At 39.2% G+C, this 27,052-nt stretch overlaps 1 protein-coding gene across 5 annotated transcripts in view; it reads left to right on the top strand.

Moving 5' to 3' along the window:
* The window catches only part of LOC105940396 (citron Rho-interacting kinase), a 69,861-nt gene that overhangs the window by 5,062 nt on the left and 37,747 nt on the right, over positions 1-27,052 (top strand). For all 5 annotated transcript variants that reach the window (XM_021308855.2, XM_036144644.1, XM_036144642.1 and 2 more), the window contains exons 2-15: positions 2,028-2,121; positions 6,413-6,556; positions 6,792-6,911; positions 14,438-14,608; positions 14,724-14,777; positions 14,908-14,961; positions 16,200-16,340; positions 18,869-18,994; positions 21,165-21,260; positions 23,254-23,370; positions 23,578-23,687; positions 23,920-24,094; positions 25,492-25,689; positions 25,789-25,842. In XM_021308855.2, coding sequence (XP_021164530.2) covers positions 2,113-2,121; positions 6,413-6,556; positions 6,792-6,911; positions 14,438-14,608; positions 14,724-14,777; positions 14,908-14,961; positions 16,200-16,340; positions 18,869-18,994; positions 21,165-21,260; positions 23,254-23,370; positions 23,578-23,687; positions 23,920-24,094; positions 25,492-25,689; positions 25,789-25,842 — 1,569 coding nt within the window. In that variant the 5' untranslated portion in view covers positions 2,028-2,112. The remainder of the gene's footprint in view (positions 1-2,027; positions 2,122-6,412; positions 6,557-6,791; positions 6,912-14,437; positions 14,609-14,723; positions 14,778-14,907; positions 14,962-16,199; positions 16,341-18,868; positions 18,995-21,164; positions 21,261-23,253; positions 23,371-23,577; positions 23,688-23,919; positions 24,095-25,491; positions 25,690-25,788; positions 25,843-27,052) is intronic.

The raw sequence follows: 27,052 nt of genomic DNA, 5'->3' as shown, positions 1-27,052 counted from the left end.
GGAGGAGCTGCACAAAAGTCCACAGCTCATGTAGGAGAATTAGTTAACCACTATTGGTTGTGCACTTCTCAGATTTGATGGAGGAGTTGCAAGAAAAAAGCAGTTCTTGAAAAAACGCTACTATAAACTGTGATTAGATGAGAACAAAATGAAACTTTCTGACCGATATGCATACTGCTGAGGCTAGAAAATAACAAACTCGTGATCACACACCACGGTGGTGGCAGCATCATGCTGTTGGACTGATTTCTTCTGCAGGACAGGGAAGCTGGTCAGAGCTGATGGAGCTAACAGAGCAATCCTGGCTGAAAAACCTGTTAGAGGCTAAAGACTGAGTAATGGGCAGAGGTTCACCGTCCAGCAGGATAGTGACCATTAACATTCAGCCAGAGCTACAATGGCGCAAAGTCCAAACCTAAATACAAGACTTGTGATGATGACAGACATTTTCTACTCCTATCTGACATCTTTCTGCGTGGAGTTTGGATGTTCTCCCTGTGATTGTGGAGGTTCTCTGCAAGTTCTACGGCTTCCAAAAACATGACTGTTAAATGACGGTTAAATGGTCCCTCGCCCTTAGGTGTGTGTGTTTGTGTACTTGTACTTGCTGCTGAGTCAGAACATTTTTGTTCATTTTACTTCTAAAGTGAAGACTTTGATGTAAAGTATGGGCATTTTTTGGTCCTCACTTTTTTCTGGGCTTGGAGTTAAGGGTTGAAAATTAATGGAAGTCAATGGAAGTGAAGGCACCGTCCACACTTTGGATTTTAAACAAGGATGTTTGAGTGTGTGTGTGTGTGTGTGTGTGTGTGTGTGTGTGTGTGTGTCCTGCGTGTCTCTGTGCTGGCCTGTGATAGACTGGTGACTGGTCCAGGGAGGACCCCGCCTCTGACCAATTGACCGCTGGTGATAGGCACCAGCAACCTCTCTGACCCTGCACTGATAAGCAGGTTTAGAGAATGGATAAATGGATAAAAATACAAAAGCTCTCCACACTTTTCAGATTTGGTAAAAAAATAAAAAAATAAATAAATTTAACTGCTGGATTTAGTTTGCATAAACCCAGTTAAATCTGTTTTTGTAATGTGACTAAAGATAAAAATGTGACTGAAGATAAAAATGTGACTAAAGGTAAAAAAGTTGAAGGGGGGTGAATACTTTTGCATGGTGCTGTGGGAAGATGCTGTGTGTTCGTTTGTGCTAGTTAACATCCCAACTTCTCACTTAATGATTCCATCGTTCACATATTTGGGCAAACATTATGAAATATCATCACCGTCTGCAGGGCATTTTCTAAGCAGCATTTAATACTGGTCTCAGTAATAAAGGCTTTGTACCAGAACACAGTAAAAATGGTGAACTACAAAACACAGAATAAATGGTTTGAGTTTGTTGTTTAAAAAAATAGTCTTGCAGCAGCAGCAGCATCAGCAGCAGAGACTCGTAGCTGAGCCTGAGTTGAGCATGTTACTGTAAGGAGGAGTGGGAGGTGAGCCTGTGCTTTTAATAGAAATTCTCTGTCGTTCATTCTTCTGCCTGCTACTTGATCACAAAAGCTGCCAAATATATCCAGTGGTGGTAAGGGAGGCTGTTGTGTGAACACGAGGAGGCTATTCATAGCCTCGGCTGAGATACAAAATGATCTCACTTTTAATCCCAAGAATATGCATCTTCAGTCATTCCCTGGTAAAGACTTCCTCCGTGAACGGTGCACCTTCTCTGCTTGTCTTTGGCGCAAACCTGTAAAATGTGACAAGTCTTAAAATCTGATGTGTCGGTACTCTGAAATGACAACAGTATTTCCTCCTGTTAAAAAGTTCCCCGCCTTGGCAAGTGCTATTGTTCTGTTTAAAGATAACCCTACATCACTATTCATATCCTTTCCTGAAACGTTGTAATGTCTGTGAAAGGTAGGTGTTTCATCAAGAGCATTAATCACACACTTTAACTGTCAAGCAGGACTTAGCATGGTTGTCGTCTTTCTCCTCCTCTTCTATATCAAACATCTTTTTTCTGTCTTGTTCCAGATTACTGGCTACAGCCAACAGCTCTCAAGTTAAGACCATCTCTCCGGAAAAAGCAAACTACTCTCACACTCAAGGTAGTCAAGAAATGTCACAGGTATGTGGTTGAGTCTTACCTCCGATGGGAAGAACTTGTGTTGAGAGGGAGAAAAATCACCCGTCAGTTTAATTTCCTGGTTTTTCGTAACGCTTGTGCCGCCACTCTCCCCACGTCGGACTGTTTAGGGGTACGTAAATGTCTAATGTAAATTTTTCAAACCAAATTCTTCTGCTGTCTAGGAACAAAGTCTAACGAATGGCTGCATTAACAAGAGCGCCTGCAAAAAGAGGTGCAAATTAAAAGGATTTGCTGTCAGGGTATTCCTTTCTCCTATTTTTATGCACCCGTTTTCTTAATTTTATGTACAGGTAAATCTAAAGATAATACAATATTGTGAAAAAGTTCCGTACGTTTTGTCACTCATTTCAGAAAGTGAAACGTCTCTACAGTATTTCAGTAATTCATCACTAAAATACTAAAGGCGTGACATTTTTCAAGCCTTTATTTCTTGAAAAACTCCAGTGTATCGAAAATTTAAATATTACACAACATTGATAAAAAAAGGGATACTTTAATGAGAAATTTCAGGCTTCTGACAAGCATGTACATTTCTATGCCCTCAATATCTTAGTGGGGCTCCTTTAGCATGAATTCCTGCATCGGTGCGGTGTGGCATGGTGGTGATCAGCCTGTGGTTCTGATGAAGTGTTTAGGACGCCCAGGTGGCTTTGATAGCGACCTTCAGGTCATCTGTATAGTCGGGTCTCTCACCTTCCTCTTTGGGGTTCAGGTCAGGCCCATTTTCTGGCCAATCAAGAACAGCATCACCATGGTCACTGAAGCAGGCTAGGCCGGTGCCAAGTCCTGCTGGAGGATTAAATCAGCCTCTCCACTAAGGTTGTCAGCAGAAGGAAGCATGAAATGTTCTAAAACTTTCTGCCAAATGGCAGTGTTTACTGAGGACTTCACAAAAACAGTGGACCGACACTGGCAGGCACCCGAACTCATCACTGACAGTGAAATCTTCTCATTGGACTTCCAGCAAAATGGATCCTGAGCTACTCCACACTTCCTCTAGACTCTGGGACCTTGATTTTCAAATGAAAAGCAGAATTTACTTTTATTTGACAGAAGGACTGTGGACCACTGAGCAACATTTCAGCTCTTTTTCTCCTTAGCCCATGGACGATGCCTCAGACATTGTCTCTGGTTCAGGAGTGGTTTGAGATGAGGAATGAACGTGTTGGAGCCCATGTGTATAATTTGTCTGAGCTTAGTGGCTCTTGATGCGCCGACTCCAGCCTCAGTCCCAAATTATTCAATAGATTTTGGTTGACAATGCTCTCAAGGCTGCAATTCTCCCTGTTGCTGGTGCACCTTTTCTTCTCACACTTTTTTCTTCCACTTAACTTTCTATGAATATTCCTGGATACAGCACTCTGTGTATACCTGGCTTCTTTAGCCAGGATCTTTTGTGGCTTCCACTTGTGGAGGGACTCAGTGACCGTCTTCTGGACATCTGTCCAGTCAGCAGGCTTCTTCATGATTGTGACACCTACTGGCCCACACTGAGAAACCACTACGAGGTTTAAGAAACCTTTGCAGAGGGTTTGAGTTAATTTACTAAGTAGCAAAATATTCAAATTTTCTGACACACTAAATTTAGGGTTTTTCATTATCTGTAAGCCATATTTGCCAAATTGACAACAAACAATAGCTTCAAATATTTCACTGTATGTGTAATCAATCTGTATATATTATAATCTATCTTTATAAATCTATACATAATTACGCATTTCAGTTAAATGAGTTTCACTTTCTCAAAAAACATAGATTTTTCTTTAAACCTACCAGTATTTTTTCACGAGCTTATGTGGCTATAAACTCCTGACTGGTATCATGAGTGTACCAATACATTCATTTTATGTGACAATACACAACATTGGGTTTATAAGAACAGATTTTGGGGAAACAATTTAAGAAAACTAAACATTTATTCTGTTGTTTTCACCAACAGAATAAAGGTTTCCCAAATAAGAAACTGTGTTCTAAAGAATCACTGTAAAATAAGTCCATGTTTTATCGGTTTAGGTAGTTTAAGTTTTGAAGCAGACATGCAGCCAGGCTCTGAAATAACCATTTAGTTTGGCGCTGATAGGAAGCTCTGAAGCAGATGGCAACTTTTACATTATTAATGGCTAACAGCTAGTCGCTGTATTCTCACTGTGCTTACGAATCGTTCGTATCTTGACAGTGACTCTCTGACAAACCAGTGCGCGGTTAAATCTGTAAACACTACGACTTCCTTTAACTGTGAAATAAAAATGTCAAACATAAACACAGTGTTTCAAGCTTAAAGCCTTCACCCTAACATCTGGGGCCTGTAATGGCAGCTAATAGTATGCTTGCATTGCCTGATGACGTCACATGCTGACAGCACGGAGCGCTGAGGGACAGCGTTCCCTTTGATCAGCATTATGCCGTTTTAAATGTTGTAAATAAAATCTTGTTACACCCTGATTTATAAGTATTATAATTCAACAAAAGGAAAATCTGCAGCATATGACACATATCTACTGCACTTCATGCTCCAACGCTGTAGGTCTTTAAAATCTCGAAAGTGTTACAGCTGATTGTTGTTTTTCCTAAATAACACGCTGTGATTGCCTACGAAGACTTGTTTCCACTGCTGTGATGACTCTGGTTTATGTGTCTGAAAACGCCACATTGTGACTGCATGTGTTTGTGAGGACATGTTCTGTTCTCATTCTTACTGTGTTAGATCAGCCATACTGCCTGCTGACTACTGTGATTATCTGTGACTGTGCTGTGAGCCCTGCTGTTTCTCCAGTCTGCAGTTCTACTCAACCTATGCACTGCTAAATCAGCAAATCTCCCACTAATCCCAATAACATATGGGACAAAACAAATAGATTCACCGTCATGCAGCGGTGATTACAGTCAACCAGTGGCGCATCGGCACAACACAACAGTAAACTCTACTTTAATGATTCCAACAACGCTCACTTGTCCGGTGCTGAATTGTTAAGTCTAGTCGGTCCAGTTCATATTCCTGTATCTGTTTATTTTCTTCTTGAGTATGTATTATTTTGTAAATGAATGATCAAGTTTTCTTAGGCTGCGCCGTTTTCTCCTGTCTTGTCGTTGTTGTTTGCCGACCCTTCTGTTTGTATCTGTGAGTTAGAGTGACTTTCGCATCCACACGTGGAAGCTGCCAGAGGTTGTGACTTTGATTGATGCATGTCATGAATTAATCTGATTGGATGAAGAATGACATAAAAGGCCCTGATTGGCCAGGGGTGCAGAGGGCTGCACTCAGAGACTAGCTAAGTAACCAATTAGAGGCCGGCACGGAGTTCCGTGGAATCCAAATGTCTGAAAACATACCTACCTCATTTGTTCCTCGCTATTTAGGACTGCACAGAAAAATAGCCCCAAAACAGAATGGACAACAAAGGCCAGGCACATTTTATGAGTGAACAGATGTTACTTTTTATCTCATACATTTTAGTACGTTTATACTTTTTTATGTTGGGGGCACTGCCTTAGCGACCCTTATTAACAGGCCGCCACTGCTGATGTGCACACATATACGAGTCTATTTTGGTGTTTAGGCTGTTGAGCTCTTTGAGTCTCTTCTCTTTGGTGGTAATTTTAGTGTCAAATCCCGTTCATATATGTTTTCAGTTGGAAATTTGGTTTCCAAATGTCTTCACAACCTTTGCTTGAGATATTTAAACATGCTGGGATTTATTCTTTGATAAACAAATTCTGAAAGAAATTATTTAACATTTTGAAATAGCATTTCAATGGCATTGAAGTCTATTGAGGTGATGTTATCTGTTAGAAGGTAGCGCTGGGCGATAAATCGATTTAATCGATTAATTCAAATTTACAATTCTTTAAGATTTCATTTTTGAAAAATCTGGATTTTATTTTGTTAATACACTCATTGGGTTTCCATGTCGAGAACAGCATGTGATGCTGAATATATTTTCATTCTTTATAATGGCACGGCTGCCATCTTGTTTTACAAGCCTGTTTCACAGCTTGTTTTTAGTTGCACTTTGAATTCAGGTCAACTCCCTGACGAAATGCTTGACATAAAAAGCAAGGTTTTCAAATAATTTCTTTAATTTGTTTTTATGAAACAAAAAGGAGGAAAAAATCGATGAATCGGATTTGGTATGATAAAATCGGAGATTTAATTTTTAATCCATATCGCCCAGCCCTATTAGAAGGAATAGTGTCAAACTCCATAAAGGAAATCCATTAGATGGTTTCTGAGGTCTTAATGGTCTACTGTATGTTGTGTTGTACTGTCCAGGTTGAACAAGAGATCTCACTGGTCCAGAGAAAGATGTCTGACCTTGAGTCAGTTCTCCAGCAGAAAGACATCGAGCTGAAGGCCTCAGAGACTCAGAGGACAATCCTGGAGCAAGACTTGGCGACTTACATCACAGAATGCAGTGTGAGTGTGACAGCAATTAAAAACCAGATGCTTCTAAAAAAATTTTGATTGCTCATGATGTGCGTGTTCTTATTGGAAAAGCAATTATAGCTTCATGTATTCAGTAAACTCAATAGCTTTTCAAAATCACTATGAAGTCAAATTACCATGTTTTGAGATTTTCACAGTCTTTTATATTATGTTTAGACGGGTACACCAAACAAACCCATCTGACCCATCTGTGCATTCATTTCAGAGTTTGAAGCGCAGTTTAGAACAAGCACGTATGGAAGTGACCCAAGAAGATGACAAAGCACTCCAGCTGCTCCATGACATCCGGGAGCAAAGCAACAAGCTTCAGGAGATCAAAGAGCAGGTAGGGCGAAAACACCTTAACCATCGAACACATAGGTCAGTGGGCTGAGATGGGTACACCACTCAATGCTGTTATGAATCCAGCTCAACAATACTTAAAATGTTCTCATGTCCTCATTCAAGGAACAGTTCTCTTTGCCGCCAACAATTGTATTTAATATCAGGTAATATAAATCAGGCTATACTGTGAAAGCTTCAAGGTTTTACACTTTAAGAGCATCAGTGAACAAACAGCATTATGAAAACCCAGAAACAAAGCAGGCAGGTTGTGAACATCTCACAGAGCTCTGTTCAGTCTGTAAAATGAAAATAGAAAGACAAATCTGCCTAAACTGACTGGTTCATGGACAGTATGAAATACGGCGGTTATAACATCATACTATTGGTGGGCTTTTCTTCCCTGGGGACAGATTATATATATATATATATATATATATATATATATATATATATATATATATATATATATATATATATATATATATATATATACATATATATATATATATATATATATATATATATATATATATAGTATTAGAAATCTCAGCATTTGCCCTGTTTAATTGTCATAACCTAATGACAAACAGGTGTATCGACTAACAGTAACCAACAGTAAGGCAAAACAACAGTACATTAAGTACATCAAGCAAGTGTGGAGGACCGTTCAGATTTATAAAAAAATTTTTGAGATATTCATAAAATGACATCAGAATTTTATTAAGTAGCTGGCAAACATCCACATCATAATAACTTTAAGCAATAAAAGACAATAGCTGCACACCAGTGTTCTTGGTTTGTTCTAACTCAGTTCTCTCAGTGGTCAGTGAGAGAAATCTGGGCAAGGCAAATTTATTTATATAGCACATTTCAGTACAAGGACATCGCAAAGTGCTTTACATGATTAAAGCATAGGAAAATATAAACAGAATAAAAGCAAGTTGGAAAAAATGTAGAAAATTTTAAACAAAAGAAAAAATGAGGAAATGGAAACTGAAAGAAAATATTAAAAACAGTTGGACTACAAACTTAAACTAATGATGTTTCAGTAAAACAGTTTAACTAGAAAAACCGAAGGCAATCCTAAACAAATGTGTTTTTAACCTTGATTTAAAGGAACTCAGGCTTTTCCGCACTTACAGTTTTCTGGAAGTTTCAGCATAGGAACTAAATGCTCCTTCTCCTTGGTTCTGGTTCTAGGTATGCACAGTAGACTAAGGTCTTCTGGCTTCAGCCTGTTTTGGTCTTGAACTAGTGCAAAGGACCACACACAAGTGATCATCACTGGGAGAGGATCTTTGTCTGGATTTGTTGCATTTCATTATGTTTGTTCACAGATGTTGGTAGATCCAAAGAGAAACATCCTCTGAGCTTACCTCCTCAAGTGTGGGAAGTGAGACTAAAACTGTAACAGTGACACTGATTTAATATGCTCTGACGGTAGATTATCGATGCTCAGTGAGTTCAAGCTGGACATCAAGAAGTGGATTTTCCACACGATAAGTAAAGAGAGACAAAACCACATGCATTTCACTCTTCGCTGTTTTGAAGTCTTCTTTAAAACTTGCCATGCAGTGCCCCTAGGAAAGTGGTAATAAAAGCAAGTCAAAGCTGTCCGCTGAAGCACCAAATTCCTCCCAATGTCCTCGATCCACCTTGTTACAGTGCACATCAAAAGAGACATATTTGCAAATGTGCTTTGTTTGTTTGTTTGTTTTTTTTCCTGAGGGAAAATTAGCGCTGCAGACTCCACCAAACGGTCTTTGATAATGGCTCAGCATATCTTGTAATTTTGTGGTATATAACGAGGCTGGTCCTTACTGCCGCATCCCTGCCAGAGTGAAGCTTTGTAAAAAAAAAAATTGTTTGAATAAAATCCTAGCTGCTTTCAAAGTTTAGCTAGCACATCTTCTGATGCTTGTGCCCGTGCTGCATGAGGCAAATTCTTGTACTTCTCATGTTTCACTCTCATGATGGTGGTTCAAATTGTAATCCTTGTACTAAGCACACAGGTTTACGCTCAAGTCTGTTGGTTAAAACTCTGGATTCTGCACTAATTGTCCTTTTTTAATGTTAGCTGACATATTTAAGTGCTTAGAGTTAATTTTGTGAAAGCTGTTCAACACTTTGCTGAGGTGCATAAGCTCATAGATACACTGCAAAAACGGAACTAAAAATAAGTAGCATTTTCTTTAAATGAGTGTATTTGTCCTTGATTTGAGCAGGTAAATAAGATGATTTGCCAATAGAATAAGATTTTCCCACTTAAAATAGGAACAATTCATCTACATCATCTTATTTCAAGTGCAGGATGTCTAATTATCTTATTTTAGGGGCAAAAATACTCATTCCATTGGCAGATAATCTTATTTACTGGCTCAAATCAAGGACGAATACACTAACTTTAAGAACATTTTACTTGTTTTTAAATCTGTTTTTGCAGCGTAATGTTGATAAAGCAATAGTGGTCTTGAAAATGAAAGCCATATCATTTCATTTTGTGCACCTATGACCAAGTAATGGGATCTACACTTTTACTAACTCACTTGGGGCGGTCAAAGGCATTCAGCCGGCCAGATCTGGCCCAGGAGCCATAAAGCGCCCTGGTCTGTTCAAGCAGCTTAACAACCTTAGCTTAGAGCGCAGAACCACCAGAGCTCTAAGGGAATGGTTTAAATTAAAGCATATTTAAACGTTAGGTTCAGACATTTATCCAACTGGGAATCTGTGGCAATATTTTAAAAGTTAGGTTTTAAAGTGCTCTCCATCCAAACTGACCGAGTTATGCTTTCAGCCTCCTGATATACAAAGCTGGGAGAGATATTTTTAAATAGATTTCCAGCAGAAATTGCAGTGAAAGGTGGATCTAAACAGATATGACTGGGGGTTTGGTGCAAAAACATTTTCAAATTTCTATATGTAAGCTATTATGAAAACCACGTGCCGTTTTCCTTCTGCTTCACTATTATGTTCGACTTTCTGTTGGCCTATCACACAAAATCCGACTTACTTGTAACTCAGCAGTTTGAGGATGTGACGTTACAAAATGTCCAGGGAGAAATTTAATCTTAATAGTTTTGCAGATCACTGTAGACCCAGCCATAGGAAGTCCCGTTGAAAGCAAAGCACAAATGTCCGTGTCTTTTCAGTAAAACAGATTAGGAGTATCTCCCGATGGCAGCCAGATGTGCGTGGCAGGTCAAGCCACCATGGCTGTGTGGGGGCTGTCAGGGCTAATTAGACATGCACAACATGTTGAAAGCCCACCACTCTCTGTAGAGGGACAGTGACTGTAAGACTAAACACTTTAGACGTGTAGAAATGTCTTCTGTTGTAAAGCCGCTTTGTAAATTATCGTTACTGTCATTTTCTATTTTTAATCCTTTCATGTCAATCTGCATTCTTGGAGGTTTGTGAAGGAAAGCTGCTGTGTCTCTGATATTTTTACTGCAACAGGGTTCATGTCTGGGGTTTCCGTAAAGTGCAGCTGGACTCAGCCGAACCTAATGAATACTTAGTAATGTAAAGACACACCTGCGCAACATGACAGGGAAGGTGCGTGAATTAGTCCTAAAACCTGATCGCTCGTTTCGACCAGAGCTTGAAAATATCTTCTCGCTTTCATTGTACAGTTCTTTTTGTGTGTATCTATTGAAAAAAAAAGAAAAGGTAATATTAAAGCAACCTGTTTTTCTCTGCCTACACTCGTTACAGAAGCTCTGAATACATTGTGCGGTGGTTGCCATGGCGACGGGAGCCATATACCTAGAATGGGGAGCAAAAATGATGCAGTGGGCAGGCTGTTGAGATGGGGTGCTGAGGCCCTTTGCCCACACTGTGTGAAAAAAACAACCAAATTTTGTTCATTTCGTTCCCCCCTGCACGTAAAAACAGGGATTTCACAGCGTGTTTCCTACATTTGGCAGATTTCTCGATGGCTTCCTGTTTACATACGCTTACCTTCGAGAGGAAAGTGCTGGTGGGAATACAACTTTGTTTTGCTTGGCTACAATGAAATTATATAAGATATTCTCACACTGACAATCATGAAGGTTTAATAAAACTAAGACTAAAAACCTGTTCTCCAATGATTCCACATTGGTTGATGAATAAAATTCAGATAAAGCAGTAACCGAAGAGACAATCCTACAGTGTTTCTGTGATTAGACAGATATCAGGACGTGGAGTCCAGGAAAGGATCAGTTCAATCAGCACTGCTATATCATCATATTCATATCTATAATTTGGATCAGGCATCACTTATCATATCTTGCAGTGACACACTCAATAATTCTATTCCTAGGATGTCCAAAGAAAGTGTTATTTAAATTATTTTGTGAGACATTAACCTGCAGTACCTTCCCCGGTTTGAGCATCATAGAACCCAAGCTGTACTTCCCCACAGGGACTATAAAGCACCTATATAATTTAATTTGCAGTTCTACAAAGACAAGGTTGAAGATAATCACTAATGTCTTTAAAGAAGATAGCAGGATGAAACCCTGACTGCTTGGGGGCCTGTTGTTCCATCTAATTCCTCTATGCCCTGTAAGGAGCCAATAAAATTAGAGGTCTGCAACCTATAGAGGGAACTTAACACAAGTTACTTTTTTACCAGGATGGCAACCTAATTTGTTGTTTTTATATCAAATAATAAACCAGTCTGTACTTTTTTGTGGAGCGCTTTTTATAAACAACAGGGTCACACGGAACAAAAGCAGCACTGAAAAACACAACAGATATTACAGGAATGTGTCATTAACATGGACTGGGATAGTTTGTTGGAATGGAGATGGTATTCGGGTTAATGTTGGACTGAAAACACTAGAGATGCACATGCAAATAAGAAGATTACATTCTACAAGTGTTTAAACCGAGGTTAGATGCCTAATACCATTGATAAAAAGTATTAAATTAAGAAATAAATTGACACTTCATTTAAAGTTTAAAAACTAAATTAACAGTACAAATTAAAAAATAATAGTACATAAGCTTTAATGTAAAATAAATTAGGAGTGATTGTTGAAATACGGCTTATTAAAAAAAGTCTTAGCACACTAGAAGCCAATTTAATACGATATGTTTTAGGTTTAGTTTTGTCCTCAGGAAGGCTGTTCCACAAAGGAGGGGCGCGATGAGAAAATGATACCTAACCAGGACTTTTTATTCTTTCTCTGCCTATTGTTAAAAGGCATTTTTAAAATAGAAGTAAAACCCATGAACATGTCAGATAAGACCTGTAATGATTTCACGTATAATGACCTCCCGGTAGCCGGTGGAGAGACTGGTCTTTGTTAGCATTCATGAAGCTGAGGCCGGACTAGCTCTAAGTTTATTTCCCTGAAGGTCATTACCAATTATTAAACGCACAGTTTTCACGGGTTGTAGCCAAAAACGGAACCCTTCGCACATCTTTGTGCTGTGTAAATAAAAAAAAAAGACTTCCCCACATCGGAGCAAATCCAACAGCTAAATGAAATAGCGGCTGAATCGCTGCATGAAGCCAAGCATTTGGAGCGCGTTTAAAACAATAAGACTCTGTCTGTTTCTTCAGTTTCATGATGACACATTTGTTGCTCGTGCTTATTATGTTCCCCTGTGTTCCCTTTGGTGCCTCTCTGCAGGGCACTCAACGGCAGCTAAATCTAGCATTTCATCTTAAAAAGCATCTGTCTCCCACGCTCTGTCATACGACTGCAGTGTTTATCATTTCCAGCGAGACGTCCTTTGCTGTTGGATCAACAAAGTAGGGAGATCAGGGGCAGGTTCATTTGCAGAGACAATTAGAGACTATGTGGTAAATCAATTAAGAGCCGTAAACCTTTACATCGGGGAAATTTCAAATACGAAAAAAAAAGAACTATTCACTTAAAACAAGAAATGTACATGTTCATGTGGATGATCAGACCTGAGGTATTACAGTAAGAGCTTTAGCTTTTCGAAAGCCAACTTTCACATTTTATTTCAGCAAAAAGAAAATAAATAAAACAACAACTGAAATGCATATACTATATACATAGATCTGAAAACCCCTCAATCTGTGTACTTGGAAGTTATTTAATGTTGAGAGAAGCAGCTGCCTAACTCCTAATATTCACATTTTGTCAAGATGTAACTGCTGTATCTCTTTGTTTTAGGTGTTTTACGTAATAGTAGGTAGTGATTCATTGTGAGGTGAATGAAAACTAAAAGAATGTTTAAAAATTCAAATGAGAATCTGAAGAATCTTGCTTGGATTGCCATTTTCCCTCTTTTAGTTGGTATTTGTAGAACTTTTTGCTGCAGTAATAGCTGCAAGTCTTTTGGGGTATGTCTCTATCAGCTTCGTACAGCTATAAACCAAATTATGTATGTATGTATATATATATATATATATATATATATATATATATATATATATATATATATATATACTTCATTTCTTTGGGTGCGTTTCTGGTAGTTAAATTCATGTCATTCTGTTTTTAATCTCTGTAAAGCACTTTACGTTACACTTGACGGTATGAATGAAAGTAAGTAATCATAAAGTTTGATTGATTGTGCCAGATTTTGACATGATTGAAAGGAGTTCTGTGGCACGTCAAAGCCTAAAGATATACTTTTATTTCTAAACCTTGCTTTTAACTTTTCCACAAAGTTGCTGCTGACCTGTCTGCTGTATTCTTTAGTCTTCATGATGCTGGTTGTTCTCTAACAAATCTCTGAGGCCAGAAACAGAACAGCTGAATTTATAGCGATGTAAAATTAAACCCTGTCTGTTTGGTAATCATGAGACCACGTTTGAATGCCACAGATGATATTGAGGGGTATAATTTTCCTTTAAGTCACAATTATGCTAGACTCTAACATGGTCTGTCACATACATTTCCAATAAAATACATTGCTGTCAGAGTGGTTCAAATGTGATAAAATGTGAGAAAGTTAAATCGGTAAGAGTGTTTTTTTAAGGAAGCGCATGAAGGATTACTGACAAAAATAATCAATAACAATAAATTTATGTTTGAAATAGTTTTTTTTTCTTTACAACTGCTTCTTCCAAGCACAAGAAATATAATTTTTCCAGGGTGTTTTTACAAAGACACAGCACACACGCCTTAAGTTGTATAGAAAATTGAAAGTCAGGCTCATTTGTTCCTAATACTCCTTCAGTGACAGTCACTGTTTGGCTTAGAAAATGTCTCCCCTGCACTGACTGCCAGTGTTCAGCATGCATAGAATCCCGCTGATTTCTCTAAAGCTATAAGGAAACATTTCACAGGTACTTTATTACTGTGTGGTTTCCTTGAAACAAATATTTTAATTTTTTGTTTTTAAATTTGCATATAATGCTTATTGACATACATTTTGTTGAATATCCTTTTCCATATAGTTTAGAGCTTATATTTCATGAAAACAAATAATCTCAACACAAAATAGAAACAAAACCTTGTCTTTAATTCAAAAATTGGCTCATAATTTTTGCTCTCAGATCTCCTCTGCTGTCTCTCTTAGCAGGACTTATTTGTTGTTGCTGTTGCCCTTGCACAGGAGTACCATGCTCAGCTGGAGGAGATGCGAGTTTCCATCAGGCAGCTGGAGGAGGACCTGTCTGCTGCCCGCCGCCGCAGCGACCTCTACGAATCTGAGCTAAAGGATTCTCGACAGGCCAACGAGGAGCTGAAGAGGAAGGCTACAGACTATCAACACAGGATTCAGAAGGTCTTAACATTACTGAAGCTATTAATCGTTCAAAAGTGGAAACGGAAATGTGAAATGGTGCAAATAGCAATAATTAGTTTTAGCATCAATCACAATCACTCTTCTATTGCGACAGGCCAAAGAGCAGGGCAAAGCAGATGTAGAGGAGATGGTGACCAAACTGGAAAAGGTAGATTAAGAAGCTGGTACCGCTGTGATATAACTATATCTGTTGTATTTGGTAAATACTAACACATTCTTCTCTATATTATGAAGGATGAGAGGTTCTTTTCATTTTCAATTGTCTGCTTTCGTCTCAGGCCAGTGCTGAGCAGCAGGTGAGGATCCAGGACCTTCAAGAGAAGCTCGCCAAGGTAGAATATTTTGCTGAGTAGAATAATGAATAATTTATGTGAGCTAGTCCTTCCAAATGCAGCAGACAGACACTTTACAATTTCTGATGGGTCTATATATTCGCTCTTCACCTTTCCTGACCTCATTCATTCTCTGCGTGTCTCTCCTGGAATCTGCGTCTCATTAAGTGTCGGCTCAGAGAACAATTAAGTTGTCTTTGGGAACTTACCGAAATGCAAGGTTCCTCTTAAAATGTGCCAAATTAGATCGTTTCATCCTAACCGCCTTTTTTTTTTAAATTAATATTTAAAAATGCCTTCCATTTTGCTAAGAATAAAGGAAGTTCTGCTGCTGATGAAGCTGGGTCAGCGCACATTGGGATGCATGTAAAATATTAATAGCCCTCAAACTTGTTCATATTCTCTTACATTACAACTAGAAACTTCTTTGTGTTAAACTGGATTTTTAAGTGACTGACCAACATAAAGTAGACATAACGTAGAATTTTACCAATTAAAATCATGAAAGGCTGATATTGAATTTAATTTAGCCCCCTTTCTTCACATATGCCTAAATATAATCAAGTGCAACTAACTGCCTTCAGAAATCTCCTAATTAGACAATGTAATATAGACACGTTGTGTAAAATCCCAATAAAATGTGTTTCATTTTGAGTTCTTGGTGTGAAAAAATGCAAAAGGTTCCAGGGGTATTAACAGGCACTGAGATCTGACTTAGGACAAACAAAGTTTGTTAAATAATCACATGTGGCAGCTTACCTGTGTAATGAGTTTATAACAGCAGGGTGAAGCGGGGGTCTTATTACTTTCCAAAAGAGCTGGGTGATGCTTATAGACTTTGTCAAAGCTTATTCTAAACGGAAGATTCCTCCGTGTGCCTCTGGCTCCACAGTCCACCAACACTGTCTGATTTGATGTGGTGAAAATATAAAGCCTGTGTTTGGACTTTATTTATTTTAAATTTTTATATTCCCAATCATGAGTGTAAACTAACTTGTAGTGTTTTGCTATCTGGATGAAAATTTTGTAAATACAGGTGGAAGCCTTTTGAAATGTTATCTGAATATTTTATTTTGTAGGTCGGTGACAATAAAAATGACTCTAAACTGAAACAAATGAAAGAAACAAATGGGCTAAGCAAATTGAAATGTAATCAAATTAGGTAAACAATCATGAGAAAGTTAGTGCTCAAAACGACCCAGGTGGAGGCATTAATGGGTGCTTATTTTCTTTTTTAGACATCAAAGGCCAGCACCGAGGCCACAGACCATCTACAGAGTATGAAAATGGCCAAAGAGCGCCTGGAGCGGGATCTGGAGAGACTGCAGAACAAGGAGGACTCCAGTGACAGTCTGCGCAGACGTCTCCGTGAGACTGAGGTACATCTCTGCTGCACTGTCGTCTTTGCAGCATAAAAAAAAAAAAACTCTGATGAAAGTGTTGCATAAATAAATCTGCTGTAGGACGCAGCAAAGCACAAAGAGGCCATATGTTCCCGAGAAGACAAGTTGTTGCACCCCCTGACGAACATTTGTGCTGTGACTGGATGGTGGCATGTCAAAAAGCTTTTATGCTTCAACAAGTGTTTGTAATTCCTCGTCAGTGGACCTCATCTGCTCAACCATCGTAGAGCCAAATGCTAAAGCCACGCAGTCTCTTAATCATGTCATTCTCCCCAACTTTAATTGGATCACATTCACAGTGGATCTCAAAACTGCCCCCCCCCACACACACACACACCTTTTTCACCACAATAAGTGTGACATTAAACCTACACAATCTCACTGAAAAACAAAGGCATATGCAAGAGATGAAGAGCAAACTAAACTAAAAATCTTAAAATTCATTAGTTTGTACACCTTAAGACCAATTCTGTGTGGGACTACCCTCTCAATTACAACATTCTTCTCTGCCAGGAGTCCATCTTGATTTGGTGATATTAGCCTGCTCTACCTAAGATTAAGCTATTCCATAAAACTATCAGATTGTGAGCTTTTCTCTCCAAAGGTTTCTTCAGGTATAGGACCATAACTTTTATGTAAAAGGTTGTCATGGCTCTAGGGATGGTTTCCCGACTGAATCAGGCTCTAACTCCGACTTCACTTGAAACAAGAATTTATTGCAACCAGGGGCATGAGATTTTTGTAAAGTGCTTCGGTGGTCGTCTTGGGAAAGAGGGGAGCAGTTAGATTAAGCTGGACGCCGGGATGGATGTTTTCTTATTTGGGTTTCCTGTTTTTGTTTGAGTTATCTTTCTTCTATTTGTCTGTTTTTGGTCTCGCCGGGTTTGTAATCGGTTTCCGATCAACTGATTACCCTAAGTGGTTGCTCCTCAAATGATGGATTGTGTTTTATGGGCACTGTTGGGATTTTTACGAGCTTTAGGACGTTCTGATACAGCAGAAATATCGCACAAACACTAACGTACAGTAAATACTGTCACTTGGATGTTCAGAAGGGACAAAAACAATTTCCAGAGTACTTACAAAATGTATCCCTCCAACCTCACTTCTCTGGCTGTGTGTAGGAGCGCTGATGCCCAAGTGCAGCGGTCACTGGGACAGCCAGGCTGTTGGAATATACTGGAGTGTACTTGCAAGAGGAGAACTTTCATTAGAAAATCTTTATTTGACTCAGGACAAAGAGATGTTACAAAATTCTCAACTTCTAAAAGCACTTTTCTCACTTTTCACAGCTGTGTTGATATGGACTAGAAGTGCAAATTCTGGAGAAAATATCTTTGTTAGGGTAGATGGGGCCTGGGTCTGGAAAATGATGCACTGTAGAAATGAACGAGCGTAGAAACCTAGAAATACTCATTGAATAAATCATGTCTAAACAGATCAAATAAGCATCATGACATCACACAGTTAATTAATGTCTAACCATTAACTCAGGGTAACTGTGCTGACTGTCAGACAGATTTGATGGTTATTGGACATCAGAAATGTCACCTTGAAAATTGAAAACTATGTCATAAAACGTAGGAACAAGGCAAAGAACTTGGGTGTGTGGTTCGACCCGGTGCTCTCCTCTGAGTCTCACGTTTAAAAAGGTCACAAGGACTGCCTTTTATCACCTGAGGAACATAATATCAGACAACTTTCATCTTTTGAAAATGCAGAAGTTCTCGTTCATGTGCTTGGGTATATGCGCGTAGATTACTGCCATGCTCTCCTGTCTGGGTTACCAGGGAAAGGTCTAGAGGCCTGCAGATGGTTAAAAACACGGCTGCTCACGTTTGAACCAAACCTGGAAAATCCAAGCATATTACTCCAGTGATGACATCTCTTCACTGGTTGCCTTTTCAGGCTGGAGCTGATTTTAAGCTCTTGCTCTATAATGGTGTGGCACACTCCTTTCTGTCTCACCGTCTGTACCTGTATGTTCCACTCCGTGATCTCAGGGTGCTGGTCTTCTAAATGTTCCTAAAGCTAAAAGAGCTTTTTCTTTCCTGCCCCATCTTTGTGGAACAATCTCCCTCCAGACATTCAGCAGGCATGTTCTGTGGAGGATTTTAAACCTAAGCTAAAGACCCACTTGTTCACTCTATCTTAAGTGGCTCGATGTTACATTGTTCCATTTGGTATTTCCTTTTTGCTTTCATCAGTTTTTAAGATGTATTGTTTTATTCCTTGTTTTATTATTTTTATTCCTCCGTTCAACACTTTGCTTGAAAGCGCTCTATAAATAAAGTTATTTTTTAAATTATTATTATTGATTTGAATTATATTGTGACACTTCTCAAATAGCCCAGGAGGCTGCCCCAACTCCCGCAATGCCACTTGTTGCCTGCAAAAGTCTCAGTTTGGCCCTATTCTTTTCTTTAACCTGAGGTTGTGTTTCTACCAGTTTGTGTTTTTGTGCATTATTGTTTTTTATTGTTTTTTTATTTTACTATTCTCAGGATGGAAGGAAGACTCTTGAGAACCAAGTGAAAAGGCTGGAGATTGTTGAGCGCCGGGAGACTAAACTGAAAGATGAGCTTCAGAGCAAGTCCCAGCAGATTCAGCAGATGGCAGAAAAGATTCTGGTAACCCACCTTTCCCCTCTTCTTCAGAGAAGATTCCTGACTAATCTGAGTAAAAAGAACATTTCAGAACTAGCATTGGCAGCTGTGTGTGTTGCTTTTAGCTGCTACATTTAAAGATGTAATGGTGGGAGTGGTGGTGGATAGGGGAAGTACACGCAACCCATGTATGGAGGTCTTAGTACTGACAAGGCGTGGACCTTTGCCCCATGTCTTCCCCCTCTCTCTCAACCCTATTTCCTGTCAGCCTACTGTCAAATTAAGGCCACAAGTGCCAACAAAAGATGCACCTGTCACAGATTTTTTAAAGATCTAACCTGCCAATTCTAGTCCATTCTGATTTTCATAGAAACTGTAAGTAACACAGGACGCCGTATGTTGTATACAACATACGGCGTCCTCATAGCCAGATGTTATTGAGTTGTCCTTCTCTATGACTGAAATTCTAAAAATACTTCTGTAATACCAGAGCAAAGAGAGAACCCGATATTCAAGCGAGACACAGTGTTGCGCTTTAAAATGTTTATTAAAAGAAAGAATAAAGCCCCTCAAACAATTGTGGCTCTGGGAAGGATCTGTGCCGTGCTTGCTCACACACCCAAAAAACTTGGCAAGTCTCGCGGTCCAATCAACAATCCAGGTCAATGTCCAGAAAACAGAATAGCCGATGAGGTTTCTAATGTCGGCAAGACGAGACAGGAAACTCCAGAGACGCGACTCAAGGCCAAAACACTTGGCAAGGCAGACAAGGCCCGCTGCTGTTGCTTTCAATAATCTGGCAACAGAAGATTGTTGAAGCCCAGTACAAAGAGGCAGAGGACCAGGTACAGAGGATTGGCTTGATTGCTGCTGCTGTCAGAGGTCCACAGGAGTACCAGATGACCTTGATTGCCACGGTGGTGAAGAGTGACAGAGCAGTGAGACAGACAGCCGAGCCAGAACCATAAAACCAATCATAACACCAAGTTATTGTTTAAATGTTGTCTTTAAATAAAACCCGACAACAAAAACAAATCACAGCATGTCTCGTTTACTCCTTTATAAGACAGCTGAACTTTTTCCTTTTTTTTCATGCACGCCTTAAAATGTAAGATATTAAAACATTTATTTAAAAGAGCCTCTGATTTACTCTCCTGTATTAGACTGGTAAATCATTCATCGATTTATGAAACCTTTGCAGGAGCCTTAAGCAGCCTGTCTGTTGTAGCAGTCCTTCTTCTTTATACCGCCTGTGTCTGTAGGAGTGAGAGGAGTTTGTGTCGCCCAGCTCTGCAGTTCAACAATATTTCACTAAGATTTCCAAACAAGGAGAATTGATTAAAGATTGGAACCTTTAAGCTCTTAAGCGTCTCATGTTAGCATTTATTTCAATTAACATAATTAGACTGATTAGCCTAAATAGCATGGTTAACATTACAAGCTATAAACACCAGTCTCTCCGTCTATCCCTGGTATAATTAGAAGAGCCTTACCTTAAATGTTAGTTTTCTTTCTAGAAGTCTTTGTGCTTCCTCTCCCTGCATTTTTATACACCCCACTGAGACTTGAACATAAAGGAGTTTGAAACTTGTTAGCACTTAGGGATGGTGCATTCACTAGCTGAAAAAAAAAAGATTGGATAGTAGTTTCACTGATCGGGGCTGGTAAATAGTAACTTTTTCTGGTTCCAGTCGCTGCCATATTTCTCCGTACATCGTTAGCTACAGTAATTCCATCTGTGCTCGTTATAAGACCAATAAAGAAGGCCTCAAAAAGAGAAGAGGAGGAGTCCATGTTTTTGACAAAGATAGATTTTATGAGCTTCCTTTCTTTCTCCTTCAACAAACTGCGGGCCCTGCTTTTTCCAGCTCACAGTTATGAATAATACCCCCTCCTGTCAACACTGCTTTATGAAACCTGGTGCCAAAGGCATTGCATAAACAACTCTACATGTCCTTTTTGAAAGCTGATGTCCTACAGATCCCCAAATTCCTAAAACCATCAGAGCACATGTAGGGCTAAAATGTTTTCACTATAATCGCATTTTTAATCAGATTATAGAATATTTTCAACAAAATTTAAAAGCTGCCTCAGTCAGTCTGTACATTCAAAGGATAACTTTGGAGGTGCCTTTGGCTGCTTTTAGCCCCTGTTAGCATGGTTTCTGATCATCACTTGCTTTATTTTCGTGTAGGAGTTGGAGGAGAATCTGCGAGAGACCCAGTCGACCGCCCAACGGCTAGAAACCCATCTGAAACAGAAGGAAAAGCTATATGAAGACAAAATAAAGGTTTGGTTACCAAATACATACAAGTAACATCCCATAGATCTATCAAATGTAACTCTCAGGATGTGGTGGATGTCGAAGGGCCAGCGAGAAGTTTACAAACACTTGTTATCAGAAGTAAAATATCATTATTTTGGGCCTTTAATGATGCATTTGAGACATTTTTGAGTGAAATGATCTTAAAGCATATAGCTTTAATGACTCTTAAAACTACCGTTATTTGTTAAGATTTGAATTTTATGTGGCTTTTTTATAATCCCCACAGTCACTATTCTACTCTCAGGTTCACAAATATTTTAAAAAAGTGTCCTTTGCACATAACCACATGCTTTCTTTACCATCAGCAAGGACCTATAATTCTGACAGCATATTTGACCAATTTTCTTGGCAGAGTTGGTAGAGTTTATCTGTTGCACTGCTTAGTATTCCGGCACAGACATGGCTTTTAAGCATTGTCCATAGATTTTCCATGGTGCTGACACTAGCTGCATTCCACAAGGTCACTGTCATCTTTATCCATTTCCAAAACCATCTTAAATATGTGTGTTTTTGTCCTATTGAAATACAGAGGAAATACCTAAATTTGAAGGTACCCCTTTATTTCATTCATCCACCCCTTTTATACTATTCAGCAGTACCACTGGCAGTAAACCAGACCTCAGCATGATGCTGCCACCACTGTGCCTGACAGCTTGCGCACTATTTCTGGATTTGAAAGCCTCACCTTGGCTTCTCCAAACATATTTCCCTTTGGTTTGGCCAAAAAGCTCAATCTTTGTCTCATCTGATCATAAATCCTTTCCATAGAAACAATCTGACTTGTCCATTCAGGCAGCTGTACATTTCATTAAGCCAATTCAGTCGATGTAAATTCACTCCAATCTATTCTAGTAGCCAAATGAAGCAGTCACGTTCAGTTTTTATTATTCAAATTGGTTCAAAAGTTTTCTGTCTAAGGAAACCCAGCAGATTGCATCGAGTCATTCACTTTTCAGGAGGAGTATTCGCTCCTCAACCAAAACGTATGTCCAGGAGAGAAACAGGGTCAAACACGAAAAGGTAGGGCCAAGCCATCATCTATAGAACGTGAAGTTGTTGGCAGTAGTAGCTCAGTCGATATACCCCCTTCAGGAAGGTGTCACATCTTAGCAGAACGTCAGGTAGCTACTAGGAAGAGAAAAAAATAGAAAGAGAAGATACAGTTAGAGGTTTAAAGGTGTTTATGTTGGAGTAAGGGCTTTTTTTTGGTCAGGCAACTCACAGTCCGGCTTCATGTAACGTTGTCTTTATTGCAGATGCTGGGGTTACACAATGCTCCAGTTAATTTTGGGGGCCCCTGAGGTTTCTTGAACACCTAACAATTGTCATTCCCTCTTAAAGGAACCGTCTGGGTCAGATAGCAGATATTAGGAAACACTGGGTATTCCAACAGGATGATGATCCCAGACATAAATCAGAATTGGTTTTAGAATAGACAAATCAGCCTTAGGCAACAGGAGTCCTTTGGAACCGCCCCAACCACAGGCTTGTGGTAAATGTATGGACTATGCTTATACGTTTCAGTGCCAGGAAAGCAAACGATTTTAATAGACTATACTGTTTCTGAAAAGAAGAGTGGTCAAAAATCAACAAGAATTATACAAGAAGCTTGTATAATCACATTTTTGATATATGTGATTTTGAACCCATGGATTACAAAAAAATCGAACCTATTGAATTCAAAGCTATTGACCCTATAGTTTTAAAGGATTACTGAAGAGGTTTGCTGTATTTTTATTTCACCCTAATTAAAAAAAAAAACAGTTCAGTTCACCCCCGTGATGAATGTATGTAAACCTCTCACTGGTACTTTGTGTTTGGTGGCCATGTTTTGGCTTGGTCAGCTGTGGGTGTGGTTTATGCTTGGAAAATCTACACTATGTCATCTTCACACCATTCTCTGTCCCGTTAAGTGACATCCTGGTTGTGGTTCTGTGGGCTGGCTGGCATTGAACAGGTGCTGGAGGCTCAGATGAAGGCGGACATGGCTGATAAGGAGATGCTGGAGTCCAGTCAGAGCAAATATGAGGAGGAGGTGCGGGAGAAGTGCAGCATCATCAGTGAACAGAAGGCGGTAAGAACTGACCAGCTTGGCAACGACGCTGTTCTCAAGGCTTATTTTAAAATTGATTACACTGACACAGATTTTACATTTGGAAAACTCTTTTTTTTTTTTAAAGCACAAAAAAGGAGCCCCAATCAAACCGGGCTTAAAAGCAACATGTGGGGAACCTACGAAATGTCTATTAAAACATTTTACTGTTTCGTGTTTTCTGTTCAGACCATTAATGCAATGGACTCAAAGATGAACAGCCTGGAGCAGAGGATTGCCGAGCTGTCAGAGGCCAATAAACTGGCAGCTAACAGCAGTATCTACACCCAGAAAAACATGTAGGTTCCTGCATAAAAACATGGCTTTCACTTAAACGGTTGCACATCTTTAAGATCCTCTTTTATCAAAGTGTATGCCGTGGCTTTTCATGTTGCTTTTCTGTGAAGGGTGAAGGAAGCTCGGGCACAGTGATTTCTAAATCATATCTAGAAGCTACTAATTTAGATTGTGCCACTGCTGTATAAACCGTCTGTTAAGGCTTTTGCTCAGATGAATGTGTGATCTTATCAGGAAAGCCCAGGAAGAGATGATCTCGGAGCTTCGCCAGCAGAAGTTTTACCTGGAGTCTCAGGCAGGAAAGTTGGAAGCCCAGAACGCCAAACTGGAAGAGCATCTCGAGAAAATGAGTCAGCAGGAGCAGAGCAACAAGAGCCGCGTGCTGGAGCTGGAAACTCGGCTCCGAGAGGTGAGAAGATATTTAGGGGGAGTAAAATGTGAAGCTGTTTTATTTAGCAGACTCTTCTTGTGTTGATAATTATATGTAGGCTTCAATATTCTATTTCTTCCAGTCTTGCTGCTTATTTAGCAGTATTTATTCTATGACTTCGATTTTTAAGTAAATTTATGTAAACTTCATGGATTATTTATTGGATTTACTTGTACACCCATTTGTACTGATCTGCTTCTTAATAGTGGAAACATGACGGTGCATTACCGCATTACAGATGATATTAGTAGCCCATGACTCCAACTTATACATTTTATAGTTTCATACTGGATGTCAATAAGCATCTGGTGTACAATTGTAATTTTTGCTCATGAAAATGAGAACTGGTATTAACTCAATAAGCAAAAAAAACATTTACAGAATTTCACAATGTCCAATTTTGACCCTGTCATCAACCAGGCTGTGATTTTACAATGTTGCAGTAAGGCCAAATTACACATTTTATAGAGATGCATTAACATGACTTTTTTGGCTCATATCTGATCACAAGTTATGCAAAGCTCTGACCTGCCAAATCAGTTTTTTTTTTAAATAAAATGTATTAAAGGCTGATCATTACATATTATAATAGGAGAGGGTCATACTATTTAGAAAGTAAATCAGGGTTTTACTATTATCTTAAAACTAAGAGCATACAATTAAATAAATAGAAACAAAATCTTTTTTTAAATTAGCATAGCAAGCATTTCTAGAACAACAGGCTCTGGTTAGATTTTCTGGAAACTGGAGAGCCTTACCCGAACTCTGAGATTTCCAGAAGAACACTGAAACTTCCAAACTCAATCTGTTCCTAACAGACTGAGGTCAAACGCTTCACAGAATAAAACATTGCAACTTTGCTGTAATACATTCAGCTGTCTTCTGAAGTCTTGACTCCTTCTAGCAGCATCAATATACACCAGACATCTATTCGTAGAAAACAGTTTCCTCACTACCTTTCATGCTTACACAGACTTCCTTAAACTGGCTTGCTTATACTAGAATACAATATTGTGAGTGTTTTCCTGTAGTAACTTCTGATTTGTTAGCACAACTTGTCGCTGCTTAGATTCGGTGTGGTCAAGACTAAAAACGCTAAAAAAGAAGTTTGAGTTTGTCATTGACCATTCCTGTTTGGGATCAGTCAAGCTTAAAAAGGGGTTATTTCCAGTCACCAACAGATCTTTCAGTGCATCTCTAACTTTTTAATTGTATTTAAATACTTGTAAGAGGAAAGAACTGCTAATTAAATAAATTGAAGTTATTTCTTTTAGATAGCCACTTGTACTGCTGTCAGGGTAACCCGCTTCTGACTGCACCTTGAAATGTGGGGATTCTCCGTGTCATAAATGGCCCTTTCCTGTCTGCCTCTGTAGATCGGACTCGAGCATGAGGAGCAAAAGCTGGAAATTAAGCGTCAGGTGACAGAGTTGACCCTGTCACTGCAAGAGCGCGAATCTCAAATTAGCAACCTTCAGGCAGCTCGCCACGCTCTGGAGAACCAACTACAGCAGGCCAAGACTGAGCTGGAGGAGACCACAGCAGAGGCCGAAGAGGAGATCACTGTTCTCAGAGTAAGGAATGAGGGAAAGCAAAGAAGCGTTCTTTACACTCTTTGGTGTAATGTCATTTTGGCAGTGATGTCTCCCTGTCTCTTTTGCCATGTCTCGTAGGCACACCGAGATGAGATACAACGCAAGTATGATGCGTTGAGAGACAGCTGTGCGGTAAGTTGCCGCTGTTTCGTTGTTTCTGGTAACTGACAGCTTTCCTTCCCCTGAGCACCAGCTGAATCATCACACAGCCTCCCTGCAACTATAACACCTATTTTCCCATTTCCTTCATATGATATTTCTCTTCCATGATCCTCTATGATTCTCTTTTGAGAGTAATGAAATAAAGAGCAAATATTGAAATCCTGATGAATACAGGAAAGTATTGGCGTGATTCTCTAATAATTGTTTGACAGCATTTATTATTTACATTTTTTTTACTGTATATAGTGTTTATAGTGTACATTACCTGCAGCAATGCCTAGCAGAAAAAAAGAGTTTACATGTGACTGAATTAGCCAACGGACATTTGATCTTTTTTATGTTCTGTAAAATACTATTTTTATTATTTGTCGTGATTATGAAAGATGAAGCCAATTTATTACTTATTAGTCGAAAGATGCCTCCAGATTCTTATACTAATACCAACAGTATTTCTGTCCGTTTTTATCCTATTGCCCTACTTTTGAGATCCTCCCACTAACAAACTGTTTAGAATGCAGTGTTCATAGATTCGGCTGGCCAGCAATCAGGCAACTCCGCCAGAATTAGCAACAAGAAGAGTTTGAGTGCTTCTCAGTTTCTTGACCCGCAAAATGGTATAATGTTATTCTGAAAGCTACTTTGTATGCGGCACATTTTAAAACAGGAGAATTTTAAAAACATGTCATTGCCCTAAGATATATCCATAACAATGTAGAATTGCAGCCTTTTTGTAGTCAGATGATTATCTGCTTGCATGATCATGCAAAAGACCACATTTGCTGTTTTTATAAAGGTTTTATCACAGTTGTTTCAGCATACATGCTGCACCTTGAAAAAAAAGTATTCACATTCCTTGAAATGTTCAAAAACAATATCTCAACCTTTCATTTTCTCCTGGAGAATTGTTCAGTCCATCATCTGAAAATGGACAGAGTATGACACTGTCATGTGTTAAGGTTGTTGTGCGCCCAAATTGCAACCAAATCATTGAATTGAATTGAATTTCTTTATTTGTCCCCCGTGGAGGAAATTTCAGCACAGCCCATCAAGAGAAAAACATACATGGGTAGACTGCAGCCGGAGTCGTGCTAGGTGCCGCCTTGTAGAGTGGAGAAAGGAATACATTAGGATGGTTGAGGGGGAAAAAGAGTGCATTAGTCGCGTATGCGCACATTCAACC

Source organism: Fundulus heteroclitus, chromosome 12, assembly GCF_011125445.2.
Source record: "Fundulus heteroclitus isolate FHET01 chromosome 12, MU-UCD_Fhet_4.1, whole genome shotgun sequence".
Lineage (NCBI taxonomy): Eukaryota > Metazoa > Chordata > Actinopteri > Cyprinodontiformes > Fundulidae > Fundulus > Fundulus heteroclitus.
The sequence above is the reverse complement of the archived record's forward strand: the minus strand, read 5'-3'. Positions and strand labels throughout refer to the sequence as shown.